Genomic DNA, 15,636 nt, shown 5'->3' with positions numbered 1-15,636 from the left:
ATGTAAGTATGGATTACGACGGTTAGGCATATCAAAGCGTTCCTAATGATTGTCGTGTAGATGAAGGTGTAGAATTACATCTCACATTCCAGTGTTCCTAATGAAGTGTGTAGATTACATCTCACATTCCAGTGTTCCTATGAGGAATGAGTGTGAGATTACATCTCACATTCCAGTGTTCCTAATGAGGTGTAGATTACATCTCACATTCAGTGTTCCTAATGGGGTGTAGATTACATCTCACATTCCAGTGTTCCTAATGAAGGTGTAAGATTACATCTCACATTCCAGTGTTCCTAATGAAGGTGTAGATTACATCTCACATTCCAGTGTTCCTAATGGAGTGTAGATTACATCTCACATTCCAGTGTTCCTAATGAAGGTGTAGATTACCATCTCACATTCCAGTGTTCCTAATGGAGGTGTAGATTACAACACATTCCAGTATTCAAACTTGTAAACAAGACTGTATAGGATTTCTGTTAATCAGACTCCTTGCAGCCAATGGCAATGTCTGCTATAGGTATAATGCCYGGAGCCACTTGTGGAATTGACAGCTCTAACACAGTTCTGCCTCCGACACCATCAAAACAACTGCTATGCTGATGTTGGCTAAAGCAGATCTGATTGAATCGAGCCGTTAGTCTTCTGTTTGACCCCACGTCCTCTGAGGTTGGAGCGCAGGGTAAGTCATAGTACAGCACTCCTGGAGACGTTTCATTAGGGGTTAAGTGCCTTGCTCAACGACAGATCGATGGTTCATAAAGATCTTAATCCGTTCCGACTAGCATACATCATGCTCTACCCTCACTGTGATCTGTCCATAGAAGAAGGTTGCCTGTCTGTCTCTGGTGGCTGCAGAGAACGGCAGACTGCTGCCCTCTGCTGTCCTGGTGGGGACCTGCAGGCACTCCAACCTCCTGTTTGAACTCCTCTCCCCACCTTCTCCAACTGAGTCCTGCCACAGGTGGCAGGAYGAGGAGGAGTATCCAGAGGAGGTGGAGGAAGAGGCGGAGCTACCGGGGCGGAACACACCACATACACGCTCCCTGGAGCTGTCCGAGAAGTTGGAGTCGACTGTGAAGACGGAAGAGCAGTAGGCCCGTCTCAGCCCCTCTCCTACAGGTGGGTTGTGGATGTCTGACCCAGGTCCAGGACATACTAGGCCAGGATGGGGGCGGGGCCACTGGGGGCGGGGATGGACGGAAGTCAGAGTACATGGGTCACATGGTTCACTGCTCCTCCCCTCCTCTCCCTCCCTCCTGGTCTCGCCTCCCCCCCTCCCCACCACGTTGCCCCCCAGGCGCACTCTGATCTTCTGCTTCAGGCACCGCAGAGCTCCCTGGAACCTCTGACTGAGCAGAGCATACAGCAGAGGATTGATGTCTGAGTTCAACAGAACCAACCAATAGGAGAAGGTGACCGCCGAGGGCGGGACTAAGGAGGACTTACACGATAGGGCGGTCTCCGTGGCCTGCACTAGCGCTACGCCTATATATGGAGTCCAACACAGGAAGAAGACGGAGATAACCAGGAAGAGACGTACAACCCCGTGGTGATGGAGGTGATTGGAGTTGGAGTTCTGGTGGGGCGGATGGGGGTGGCCATGGGGGGCGTGTTGGGCCAGGAAGGAGAACAGTCTCCGGGATGCAGCATTGGAGCTGGAGGTAGAGCCTGGGTGGCTGGAGGTCTGTGGAGCTCCAGCAGTATGATCTGACCCTGAAGGAACCCCGTCCCCAACCTCTCCATGGGTCTCCGATACAAACCGCCCACTCAGATGATACACCAGCCTGGAGGTGGAAGGACCGTGGGCACCTAGACACCTCGGACTCGTCCGCTCAGAAGTAATCTCGGTCGGGAAGGAGGAGCTCGGCATTCCAGTGTTTCTCTGGAGCTGGTCCTCCAGGGTGTGGATCCTCCTGGCGTGGCTCCGGGCTACACGGACGATGATGACGTAACAGAACAGGATCACTGCAGCAGGCATGAGGAAGGACAGGGCAGCCATGAAGGCTGTGTAGCTGGGACTGCTCTTCCAGTTCACCGCACAGCTGAAATAATAGTACATTAGTGACCTTATTACTGTAACATGTCCTGGAAGTACTGTACAGTCTAACAAGTATTGGAATTTCTCACTGTTACACAACACTGTAAGAATGAGTAATAGCAATTATTGATACATTGTACTCACAGGAAATATTACATATTAATAAAGGCATTGCACTCTTTTATCTAAAGCAAACGTACATTTTAGTGCTTACAGTGAGGGAAAAAAGTATTTGATCACCTYCTGATTTTGTACGTTTGCCCACTGACAAAGAAATGATCAGTCTATAATTTTAATGGTAGGTTTATTTGAACAGTGAGAGACAGAATAACAACAAAAAAATCCAGAAAAACGCATGTCAAAAATGTTATAAAGTGATTTCATTTTAATGAGGGAAATAAGATTTGACCCCCTCTCAATCAGAAAGAATTTCTGGCTTCCAGGTGTCTTTTATACAGATACGAGCTGAGATTAGGAGCACACTCTTAAAGGGAGTGCTCCTAATCTCAGTTTGTTCCTGTATAAAAGACACCTGTCCACAGAAGCAATCAATCAATCAGATTCCAAACTCTCCACCATGGCCAAGACCAAAGAGCTCTCCAAGGATGTCAGGGACAAGATTGTAGACCTACACAAGGCTGGATGGGGCTACAAGACCATCGCCAAGCAGCTTGGTGAGAAGGTGACAACAGTTGGTGCGATTATTCGCAAATGGAAGAAACACAATAGAACTGTCAATCTCCTCGCGCCTGGGGCTCCATGCAAGATCTCACATCGTGGAGTTGCAATGATCATGAGAACGGTGAGGAATCAGCCCAGAACTACACGGGAGGACCTTGTCAATGATCTCAAGGCAGCTGGGACCATAGTCATCAAGAAAACAATTGGTAACACACTACGCCGTGAAGGACTGAAATCCTGCAGCGCCCGCAAGGTCCCCCTGCTCAAAAGCACATATACATGCCCGTCTGAAGTTTGCCAATGAACATCTGAATGATTCAGAGGACAACTGTGTGAAAGTGTTGTGGTCAGATGAGACCAAAATGGAGCTCTTTGGCATCAACTCAACTCGCCGTGTTTGGAGGAGGAGGAATGTTGCCTATGACCCCAGAACACCATCCCCACCGTCAAATATGGAGGTGGAAACATTATGCTTTGGGGGTGTTTTTCTGCTAAGGGGACAGGACAACTTCACTGCATCAAAGGGACGATGGACGGGGCCATGTACCGTCAAATCTGGGTGAGAACCTTCTTCCCTCAGCCAGGGCATTGAAAATGGGTCGGCGATGGGTATTCCAGCATGACAATGACCCAAAACACACGGCTAAGGCAACAAAGGAGTGGCCAAGAAGAAGCAATTAAGGTCCTGGAGTGGCCTAGCCAGTCTCCCAGACCTTAATCCCATAGAAAATCTGTGGAGGAGCTGAAGGTTTCGAGTTGCCAAACGTCAGCCTCGAGACCTAATGACTTGGAGAAGATCTGCAAGAGGAGTGGGACAAAATCCCTCCTGAGATGTGTGCAACCTGGTGGCCAACTACAAGAAACGTCTGACCTCTGTGATTGCCAACAAGGGTTTTGCCACCAAGTACTAAGTATAGTTTGCAGAGGTGTCAAATACTTATTTCCCTCATTAAATGCTAATCAATTTATAAATTTTTTGACATGTGTTTTTTCTAGATTTTTTTTGTTGTTATTCTGTCTCTCACTGTTCAAATAAACCTACCATTAAAATTATAGACTGATCATTTCTTTGTCAGTGGGCAAACGTAACAAATCAGCAGGGGATCAAATACTTTTTCCCCTCACTGTACATGCCATGCATGTTGAGATCATACATTGTTAGTATATTTGACCCCAGCGGGAATCGAACCACACCAACCTGTACATGGAGCCATGTAGGACACAGTGCTCCAGCCCAGCAGAGGAGGACAGCTGGTGACCAGGCCTGGAGCCAGATCCACAGCACCACAGCACACTTCCTCACAGGGTACAGTGGGAAACTGGAATAATAATAAAAATAACTAGAAAAGTTAAATTTTTCTGAAGGAAATGTCTGTGCTTGATTGAACTGTTTCTAATCTAGATCTATAGTCTAATGAGATGTCCTAGGTTTAGATCTGATTGGTCTAAATCTATAGTCTAATGAGATGTCCTAGGTTTAGATCTGATTGGTCTAGATCTATAGTCTAATGAGATGTCCTAGGTTTAAATCTGATTGGTCTAGATCTATAGTCTAATGAGATGTCCTAGGTTTAATCTGACTGGTCTAGATCTATAGTCTAATGAGATGTGCTAGGTTTAGATCTGATTGGTCTAGATCTATAGTCTAATGAGATGTCCTAGGTTTAGATCTGATTGGTCTAGATCTATAGTCTAATGAGATGTCCTAGGTTTGATCTGATTGGCTAGATCTATAGTCTAATGAGATGTCCTAGTTTAGATCTGATTAGTCTAGATCTATAGTCTAATGAGATGCCTAGGTTTAGATCTGATTGGTCTAGATCTATAGTCTATATGAGATGTCCTAGGTTTAGATCTGACTGGTCTAGATCTATAGTCTAATGAGATGTCCTAGGTTTAGATCTGATTGTCTAGATCTATAGTCTATAATGAGATGTCCTAGGTTTAGATCTGATTGGTCTAGATCTATAGTCAATGGAGATGTCCTAGGTTTAGATTGATGGTCTAGATCTATAGTCTAATGAGATGTCCTAGGTTAAATCTGACTGGTCTAGATCTTCAGTCAGTAGTACAGTGCCTTCCGAAAGTATTCACACCCTGGGAATACTTTCTGAAGGCACTGTATCATTTGTCTAGATCTCTTTTAGTTGGTTCAATGTATAGTCTTGTAGTTTCAGGATAATTGAATTACCTGTAGCGCAGACAGTCCATGATAGAGTGGTAGCGGTCCAGGGCGATGCTGCCAGGTCAGGACTGAGGCTGACAGTAGACTGAGGAGGTGTACCCAACATACAGACACAGGTCCTAGCAAACAGAAGTAAGGGAGAATGAGATTAACCAGTCCAGTCACTGTTATGGGACACATTCTCCACACACAGACGATCAAATAAAGGTTTGAAAGACTCCCTAAGTGTTATGGAAGGGCAGCCAATGACAACCCTGCTCCAGGAGAGTTACGCACCTGACAACCCTGCTCCAGGAGAGTTACTCGCCTGACAACCCTGCTCCAGGAGAGGTACTCGCCTGACAACCCTGCTCCAGGAGAGTTCCCGCCTGACAACCCTGCTTCTGGAGAGTTACCCGCCTGACAACCCTGCTTCTGGAGAGTTACCCGCCTGACAACCTGCTCCAGGAGAGTTACGCACCTGACAACCCTGCTCCAGAGAGTTACTCGCCTGACAACCCTGCTCCAGGAGAGTATTCGCCTGACAACCCTGCTCCAGGAGAGTTACCCGCCTGACAACCCTGCTCTGGAGAGTTACCCGCCTGACAACCCTGCTTCTGGAGAGTTACCCGCCTGACAACCTGCTCCAGGAGATTACCCGCCTGACAACCCTGCTCCAGGAAGTTACCCACCTGCCAACCCTGCTCCAGGAGAGTTACCCGCCTGACAACCCTGCTCCAGGAGAGTTACTCGCCTGACAACCCTGCTCAGGAGATACCCTGACACCCTGCTCCAGGAGAGTTACGCCCCTGACAACCCTGCTCCAGAGAGTTACCCGCCTGACAAACCCTGCTCCAGGAGAGTTACCCTGACAACCCTGCTCCAGGAGAGTTACCACCTGACAACCCTGCTCCAGGAGAGTTACCATCACCTGCTAGAGACCACTGACACCCTGCTCCAGGAGAGTTACCCACTGACAACCCTGCTCCAGGAGAATTACCCGCCTGACAAACCCTGCTCCAGGAGAGTTACTCGCCTGACAACCCTGCTCCAGGAGAGTTACCCGCCTGACAACCCTGCTTCTGGAGAGTTACCCGCCTGACAACCCTGCTTCTGGAGATTACCCGCTGACAAACCTGCTCCTGGAGAGTTACCCCCTGACAACCCAGTAGCATTAGGAGGGTTGGCCTCCCCTGGGTTTATGGTCCTCCTCTGGGTTTATGGATCCTGGGTTATGGTACATCCCTGGTTATGGAACACCCTGGGTATGGTCCCCCCTGGATATGGTCACCCCTGGGTTATGGTACATTGTGGATTATAACACTACAGATTAACTATATGACTGCTTAGAGGCACTAACAGCAACGACACTCACACACTCACACCCACACACACACAACACACACACACACACACACACACAACACACACACCACACACACACACACACACACACACACACACACACCACCACACACAACATGAATAGAAGCCCCAGGTCAGACTTACAGTAGAGTCGACCCATCCGTTTTCATGATGGAGAGAGCCTATGAAGGGCATGACCCCAACCCCGACCAACAGGTCACTGATGGCCAGGTTCATAATGAGCACTGATGTCACGCAGTGGAAGGTCTTGGTGGCCGCCACTATCACAATCACCAGGATGTTACCTACAGTGTGAACAGACATTTTTGGATGTATAAATTAACAGTGTGGACTCGAGTGTGACTCCAGTCAGAAATTGGATGACTTGAGGCTAGACTTAGAGCCTCAAAACTCGGACTTGACTTTAGGGTTATGGTCTAAACAGTCAGTTTGCTGGCCCTCTGATTGGACCAGCAAACTGTCAGTCAACACAGGTCGGATGAGCTAGTGGTTCTCAAAGTGGCGGTTGGTCGTGAGAAGGTTTTTGGGGGTCAGAGTGTGAAACTCAATGGAAAAAAATATATTTTTCATAGAAATTGTTTTAATAGGCTATATGGGTATAGCCTACCATTTGCATATTTTATATGTATAACTAAGCCTATTCGATCTGGTCACCAACATAGGCCTATGGCATTACACCAAATTCCTTTCTCAAAAACATCTCATCTGTGCTTCAGAACCGAAAAGATGTGCCTACTGACTGTTGACCAATGACCAGTCTGCAGCATCGGCCGCCCCGCTCATATCCAGATAAGTGACCAAAAATCACTTGTTTCATCCTCTCCGGTTTTGCCTGGTAAAAACAGAGTAGCCTACGTTGATATTATCTATATACAGCTCAGCAATCTGTTACAGAGCATCTTTGCCAGAACAACAGGCAACATGGCAATTTCATTGATCCTTTTCACATTTCAGATAGGCCTAGTTTGGGTGAGTTAATTAAGCTATATATATAGTACCTCAGTTCTGCGCATTGGCTATATGTCATAAGATAGCTGTAACATCGCACTGCCTTCAGTACTTATCAGATGAAGATAAGGTCCCGTGTGGCTCAGTTGGTAGAGCATGGCGCTTGCAACGCCAGGGTTGTGGGTTCATTCCCCACGGGGGGACCAGGATGAATATGTATGAACTTTCCAATTTGTAAGTRGCTCTGGATAAGAGCGTCTGCTAAATGACTTAAATGTAATGTAAATGTAAGATGTAACATATTCTGTGGAATTTATATGTATAGCGAATGCTGAACCTCCGCTGCATACAGTGAGTAGGCCTTGTAACCGAACACACCAACAGTAAATTTGCATTTTGGAACACCAGAATTATATTCATTTCCATTGAAACGCTGCGTTTGCTTTACAGTATTGCGTTGCAGAGGCAGTTGCGGTGCGTTCGGTGTGGTGCATACGTTGGATTTATCGAACGTATGCGTCAAACTGTATGCGTTAACGGCTTGACAGAAATGGTAGCAGAAGGTGATTGTTGAACTTTTGTTGCATACATATCCATATTATGCCGCATACTATTTAGCGCCAAYYCACTGTCGGTGTGTTCGAAGCGTTATGATGCTGTTTGCTCTGAACTCTAGAGAAGTGACATGATATCCCTAGTTGATATTGACAGACATTAATGACTTTCAGCTCAAATGCAGGTGTAAAACGCAGTTTATTTCTGTATCTTGTGTTTTGAAAATGCATAACCGTTTATAGCTGTATGAATTCTTATTTCTATGGCAATGACAGGCTACATCTGCTCAGAGATTGTGTTCGCGTGTGCATGTGCGTGCGCGTGCGCGGGAGTTCGCGAGCGTTGAACCACTCATTTTTGGCGCACTCCGGTCAAAACGTTTAGGAAACAATGATCTAGCGAACAGATTGCTGCTTTGCTGTACAACTATAGGATCGGGTGCCGGCAAACGTCACATTGTAGAGAGAGAGGATTGCCATAAATAAATATGTAGCTCCAAAATAATATTAACTGTTTACTTTACAAGCGCACCAGCAATCAAGCAGCACAATTACTAGCATAGGCCTACTTGTCTTTTGGTATGTTGAAATTGCTTGAAATTGATAATTTACTTATGAAGCTTGCATTTGGAATTTGTTGTTCAAATTCATTATTACATCATCAAAATGTGTTYTAGACAAAATAATGAAAAGGACTGTCTGGTAGCCTCAATAAATAGACACATATTTGTAGTTGAACAAGTCATTGCATGTATCGTTTTTTTTATTTTACTTGACTTGAAAAAAAAKCTGTGACTTGACTTGCTCTTACAATGCACGACTTGGACTTGACTCCAAACTCGACCAGTTCTATTCGTGACTGGACTTGTGATTTGGACCTTATGTCTTGAGACTTGCTTGTGACTCGAATAATAGTGACTCGGTCCCACCTCGGGAAATTAATGATACAGGTAACTGCCAAAATAAAGGAAACACCAACATACAGCGTCTTCATAGGGCGCTTGGCCACCACGAGCCAGAACAGCTTGGCATAGATTCTACAATTGTTTGGAACTTTATTGGAGTGATGAAACACCACTCTTCCATTAGAAATTCTATCATTTGGTGTTTTGTTGATGATGGTGGAAACCGCTGTCTCATGTGCAACTCCAGAATCTCCCATACAGTAAGTGTTCAATTGGGTTGGGATCTGGTGACTGCCTGGGTGACTGACTGACACACCCACAACTGAGATCTCTTCTAGCCATGGTAGCCAAAATAATGGGCAACTGGGAATTTTTTATACATGACCCTAAGCATGATGGGATGATAATTGCTTAATGATCAATATACACTTTGTATCCCTCATTTACTCAAGTGTTTCCTTTATTTTGGCAGTTATCTGTATGTACCCATTGATTCTTGAAGAATATAACTTATGCCTCATGAGCTTAGTTCAACTGTCCTACCTCATCAGAACCCAAAATATAAACTTGTTCTCCACCAATGTTTGTAAACAAAGTAAATGTAAAAACACTATATAGCCTCAGAACATGGTTAAAACTATCATTTGATCTCCTGGATGGTCAGTCCTGGCATCCATAGCTACGTCCATGAATTTGAGAGTGGTTATATTTCTTCAGCCCCAACCCTCAGCTTTGTAGAYGAACGGGGGCAGGGAAAACGCGTGGTTGTTGTTGTTTCAACTGCTGATTGCCGCTTTAATTTAAACAGCAAGTTTCAGAGTAGGCCCACTGTTGAGGTCTCAAAGCATGTTTCTAAGAAAATACATTGCTACAAAATCCATTGAAAGAATAAGGCAACATCAAAAGCAATATTTCGATGCTTGTGGTGCTTTAATCACAAACATGGCCAATGTCATTCTAAAAGAAAGCACATCACACAGAGAGACATTTGCCACCAATGTATAGCAGCACCCAGCGGGGATTTGTACAGCAGGCATCACACCAGCGTTTCCCCTTGATTATTTTACACGGGCATAAAAGGCTCTCCAAATCAGTGTTCAGGGCATATTTAATCAGTGCTCAGTCTTTTTAATCAGGGTTTAGGACCTCTTAAACCCAACATTTMAATTAAAACCATTATAGGAGCCCAATGTATTGAAGGCAGAGGGGAACATKATTTACGTCTAAAGCTACAATGAAGATAAAGCATATAACTGGAAGTCAGTGAACACTAAAAAGCGATTGACTTTTTCGAAATTATTAAGTATATTTTCATGAGCTGTATGAAAATWAAACGTTTTCCTTGCAGTTGCGCATCTGCGTTATGATGACACACACCTGTGACTGCGCCGAGACACATCAACACCATCAGGACCTCCAGAACCAGCTTAGTTCGYGGGGACAAGTTGAGCCGAGCCTCCGCCGTCGCATTCCGGGCTGAAATCCGCATCTCATCCGGGAAAGGGGCACTTGTATCCAGCCAAGCGCCACCTAGCTGCTCCATAGCCTACTCTCCTTTTTTGATGCAATTTAGCCTAGTTGAAACTTTTTGTTGATACTGATTGGAAATAGTTTTGGACGCCAAATATCCATAGGCTATTAATTCTACACAGGGTAAACGACATACATTTTAGTCATCTTGTAAATACGTTTCCTTCTCATTATCCATTGTTCCTATCCTCTACCGGTCTAATGTCACCGCCGCACCGCTCAGTGGTTCGTTCACCTGCGCAACGTTATTCTTGGTCAAAGTTGGGCGTGGTGCACGGCACCTTTCGGTAACCTACTGTGAGCTAATGATCTTTCTGCGCTATGAACGGCTCCGTGAGAAATAACATGCTTTGTAAAGGAAAACATAAATCAACCAAATGTGTGTGATAAGAAAAACAGAGGTCTTACGAAATAGTTTTATTTGTTTAAAAAGATGCATTACTTTCTCCAACAATTTCTCCACTCTAAAAGCATTGTACCGTGTTTAATAACACACAGAAAAAAACAGAGACTCGGGGAAAATCAAGTGTCTGCTGCTTTCCTGGGAAAGCACTTGGAAACATGACCCTGTCCAAACGACATTGGAATATTCTAATGTAATATCTAGCCACGGCTAAAACGGAAATAACCTCCAATGGATCTGAGATGGGTTCTAGGTCTAATAACAAGTCATCACTTGTAAGACTAACATCCATTCTRTACATCTATGGCCCATTGGAGGGTTAAGGCTGCATTTTAAATGGGTAAAAAAAAAGGATAAAATGAATTTTGAAAAATTCTACAAAACACAGAAACTGTGACAGCATATGGAAGAGGTAAGTAATGGTTTCTCCTCTGATGACTGACACCTGCCTGAGGTGGGACTTTGACAATAACAAGAAACTCTCTGGTTTGAACAACATATCAATAGTAATGAGGTCGATTTCTCTCCTAGTCTCCTAGACTCCTTGTCTCCTTTCCTTCATGACCAGATCTCAGAGGCCTGAAGCAGGGTGAGGTTGACACTGGGTTTCTGTTGGGTCAGTGGCATGTTTTCCCCTCAAATGGTTAAGGTTAGGACTTGGGGAGGGCATTCAAGCTTATCTTAGATCTGTGCCTAGGGGCAACTTCACACCGCAGTTATCACAAAGAGGCTCCAGGTCACCCCAGCAGCAGGGCCAGTAGGGGGGAGGTAATGGCCGGGTGTACCCCCACACCAGCAGGGTTAGGGCGTTACAGAGAGGGGTCAGTCACCACAGCAGATTCACTAGGTCTGGGGTGAAGTTGCCTGTAGGTACAGATCTAGGATCAGCTTCCCCTGCCCCAATTCTAACCTTAACCATTAGTGGGGAAAGGCCCCGTGTAGCTCAGTTGGTAGAGCATGGTGCTTGCAACACCAGGGTTGTGGGTTTGATTCCCACGGAGGACCAGTATGATAATGTGATATTGTATGTACTCACTACTGTAAATCACTCTGGATAAGAGCATCTGCTTAATGACTAAAATGTAAAGGGGCAACTTCACCCTACTCCGCAGCYGGGGCAGGTACTGGCGGCTTTACCCCCACACTGGGGTGTGTTCATTAGTGCACGCAATGGAAAACTTTTCAAAAAACATTTTGCAACAGAGTGAAAATGTTTGTTTCTTATCGGACAAGTCCAGGTCGTCCCTCCCTGTTTCAGTCTGACTTCCCTCCAGTAGAGGACAGGTACTGGCAGGTGTACTCCCAAACCAGCAGGGCGGCYCTCACGTGTACGTTGAGGGAACGGATGACACCTTGCTGAGGGATCTCCACACACACGTCCAACAGCTGGAGCAGGTTAGCTGGGATACCTTCACGCTCATTACTAAAGTAGGGGGGAAGGCGGGAGGGAGGAGGAGGAGGGGGAGGAGGGAGGAAGGAGGGAGAAATTATGAATAAGAAGGAGAATAACTAGACAGGTGAAATATGGAACAGAGTGCTAGGAGACGAGATAGGATGTTGGTCCACAGAAATAAAAGGACTGGAACACTGGACATTCCCATTCAAGTCAATGTCATTCTATTTCTAGAGCGTAAGGTCGAAGTTCATTTAGATCCGTGTTAGATCCAGATATATATAGATCCACGCAACAGACATTTAAAGGTAATTTCCAATTGAGCCGACATATGCAGTGGTTACCTACAATGTGGTCTCTGCAAATGCAGGAGCAATGCCTTTAATAGGTGCATAGCCGAAAAGGGGCGATGGGGTTGAATTCTGGCCTTAGTCACTGATCTACAGAACATTCACCCTGGCCTGCTGTYAACAATATGACAGAGACAGGTACAGATATGGTTGTAATGGGTTACATTAGACAAACACCCTGCTGTGAACAATATGACAGAGACAGGTACAGATTGTATGGTTGTAATGGGTTACATTAGACAAACACCATGCTGTGCTGGAACAGAGCAGACAACAGGTGGAGTGTTCACTGGCTAATGGCTGCGTGTGTGTGCTGGTTGTGTTCATTACAAATAGCAGCTCTCCTCGGCCCTCTCAGCTTAAACAAACTGTATGTTTGACCGACCTCAACCACCCCACCCAGGAATGATCAGCCTCCAATAACAGACTAATAACAGAGAGGCCGATTGGAGACGGTACACACAGTAGAGAAAAAACGTGTATTACTGAACGATGTGTGTCTATTGATCAAACATCATTCTGTAGCGTGTGTGTGTGTGTGTGTGTGTGTGTGTGTGTGTGTGTGTGTTGAAGTCGGAAGTTTACATAAACTAGTTTTAATGACTCCAATATAAGTGTTTCAACCACTCCACAAATGTATTGTTAACAAACTATAGTTTTGTGCATGACACAAGTCATTTTCCCAACAATTATTCACAGACAGATTATTTCACTTATAATTCAATGTATCACAATTCCAGTGGGTCAGAAGTTTACATACAGTAAGTTGACTGTGCCTTTAAACAGCTTGGAAAATTCCAGAAAATTATGTCATGGTTTTAGAAGCTTTTGATAGGCTAATTGACATCATTTGAGTCAATCGGAGGTGTACCTGTGGATGTATTTCAAGGCCTACCTTCAAACTCAGTGCCTCTTTGCTTGACATCATGGGAAAATCAAAAGAAATCAGCCAAGACCTCAGAAAAAATAATGTAGAGCTCCACAAGTCTGGTTCATCCTTGGGAGCAATTTCCAAATGCCTGAAGGTACCACATTCATCTGTACAAACAATAGTACGCAAGTATAAACACCATGGGACCACGCAGCCATACCGCTCAGGAAGGAGATGCGTTCTGTCTCCTAGAGATGAACGTACTTTGGTGCGAAAAGTGCAAATTAATCCCAGAACAACAGCAAAGGACCTTGTGAAGATGCTGGAGAAAACAGGTACAAAAGTATCTAGATCCACAGTAAAACGAGTCCTTATCGACATAACCTGAAAGGCCGCTCAGCCAAGGAGGAAGCCACTGCTACAAACCACCATAAAAAAGCCAGACAATGGTTTGCAACTGCACATGGGGACAAAGATCGTACTTTTTGAGAAATGTCCTCTGGTCTGATGACACAAAAATAGAACTGTTTGGCCATAATGACCATCGTTATGTTTGGAGGAAAAAGGGGGAGGCTTGCAAGCTGAAGAACACCATCCCAACCGTGAAGCACGGGGGTGGCAGCATCATGTTGTGGGGGTGCTTTGCTGCAGGAGGGACTGGTGCACTTCACAAAATAGATGTCATCATGAGGGAGGAAATGATGTGGATATATGAAGCATCTCAAGACATCAGTCAGGAAGTTAAATCTTGGTCGCAAATGGGTCTTCCAAATGGACAATGACTCCAATCATACTTCCAAAGTTGTGGCAAAATGGCTTAATGACAACAAAGTCAAGGTATTGGAGTGGACATCACAAAGCCCTGACCTTATTCCTATAGAACATTTGTGGGCAGATCTGAAAAAGCGTGTGCGAGCAAGGAGGCCTACAAACCTGACTCAGTTCACACAGCTCTGTCAGGAGGAATGGGCAAAATTCACCCAACTTATTGTGGGAAGGTTGTGGAAGGCTACCCGAAACATTTTACCCAAGTAAAACAATTTAAAGGCAATGCTAACAAATACTAATTGAGTGCATGTAAACTTCTGACCCACTGGGAATGTGATGAAAGAATAAAAGCTGAAATAAATTATTCTCTCTACTATTTTTTCTGACATTTCACATTCTTAAAATAAAGTGGTGATCCTAACTGACCTAAGACAGGGAATTTTTACTAGGATTAAATGTCAGGAATTGTGAAAACCTGAGTTTAAATATTTTGGCTAAGGTGTATGTAAAATTCCGACTTCAATTGTATATGTGTATGTCAGTGAGGCACGGCTGTAGTTTGTGTTCCCTGTTTCTCCCTCCACAGAGGACCCATTAGAGACCAGCATGCCTGGGCACGTCCTCCTCACTGCAGCAGGAAGCAGAGCTGTGTGTGTGTCGCCTGATAGGGGCCCAGGGAAACACTCACTCCATTATTGAGATTCCATTAAAGAGCCTTGTCAGCTTCCTCCCTGACCCGTGAGACAGTCCCGGCCATGGCTGTGTATGTACATGTGTGTTTATACAGTCAATTCAATGAATTGATGTGCAATAAGTATGTCATGTATTGATTGTTCATTTGTTGGTTTGTCTGTTAGTGAATAACTGCATTTCATGTCATGGCTTGTGTTGAAGCAGAAAATACTTCCAATATGACACAAGTTATATACACTGGAATGACAATGTGCTCTGCTGTCATACAGGAGAGTGGTTTTACCCAGCAGTAACAGAGTCTTCTCAGGGAACCTGTAGTCCTTTAGACTCTGACTATTGGCTGTCTGCTCCACTCCCACAATGCAGTAGCCCTCCCTCTTCTTCAGCTGCAGGAAGTCAGCCAGTTCTACGGGCTTCACCTGGTAGAGACACAAAGATATGATGTTAACATAACACTTTTTTAGCTGCCTAAAAAGTAAGTTGAACACAGTAGAGTTAAAGAACTTGTGTGTCATCTCAATATTCTAGAGTGTTCTGCTGTCCTCCTTCCGCTACATCTGCACTGAACGCTCCACTACGGCACTGGAGACTTCAGGTCAGGGGTGTCCAAATCATTCCACGGAGGGCCAAGTGTCTGCTGGTTTTTGTTTTTTCCTTTCAATTAAAACCTAGACAACCAGGGGAGGGGACTTCCTTACTAATTAGTGACCTTAATTCATCAATCAAGTACAAGGGAGGAGTGAACTGCAGACACTCAGCCCTCTGTGGAATGAGCTTGACAGGTGTGGTTTAGGCTACTAAAGTGTTGTTACCTACCTCCAGTAGGGGGAGCCATAGCTCAGAGGAGACACTCAGGGCCTGAAGTGTTTATCACTGACGTGGCGAAGACTGTCCAACACCAGACCACTGGCCCCGAAGATTCTCACACGTCCTACACAGACTTCAC

At 45.2% G+C, this 15,636-nt stretch overlaps 2 protein-coding genes across 2 annotated transcripts in view; both read right to left on the bottom strand.

The window, feature by feature from the left end:
• Positions 1-239: 239 nt before the first annotated feature.
• LOC112074434 (5-hydroxytryptamine receptor 1D) lies at positions 240-10,562 on the bottom strand. The gene is given in 7 exon segments (XM_070440535.1): positions 240-318; positions 434-2,079; positions 3,930-3,989; positions 3,992-4,044; positions 4,917-5,029; positions 6,399-6,559; positions 10,060-10,562. Coding segments are annotated over 6 exon segments (1,848 nt in total). The 5' UTR covers positions 10,226-10,562; the 3' UTR covers positions 240-318; positions 434-784.
• A 52-nt stretch (positions 10,563-10,614) lies between these two features.
• Positions 10,615-15,636, bottom strand: part of tarbp1 (TAR (HIV-1) RNA binding protein 1) — a 45,353-nt gene continuing 40,331 nt past the window's right edge. Inside the window, 5 exon segments of the mRNA XM_070440534.1 lie at positions 10,615-12,043; positions 14,978-15,109; positions 15,507-15,550; positions 15,553-15,610; positions 15,612-15,630. Of these exon segments, the coding sequence (XP_070296635.1) occupies positions 11,870-12,043; positions 14,978-15,109; positions 15,507-15,550; positions 15,553-15,610; positions 15,612-15,630 (427 nt within the window). The 3' untranslated portion in view covers positions 10,615-11,869.

The sequence above is a fragment of the Salvelinus sp. IW2-2015 genome, unplaced genomic scaffold (genome assembly GCF_002910315.2).
Source record: "Salvelinus sp. IW2-2015 unplaced genomic scaffold, ASM291031v2 Un_scaffold2634, whole genome shotgun sequence".
Lineage (NCBI taxonomy): Eukaryota > Metazoa > Chordata > Actinopteri > Salmoniformes > Salmonidae > Salvelinus > Salvelinus sp. IW2-2015.
Note: the sequence above shows the minus strand (reverse complement) of the source record. Positions and strands in the feature narration are given on the sequence as shown.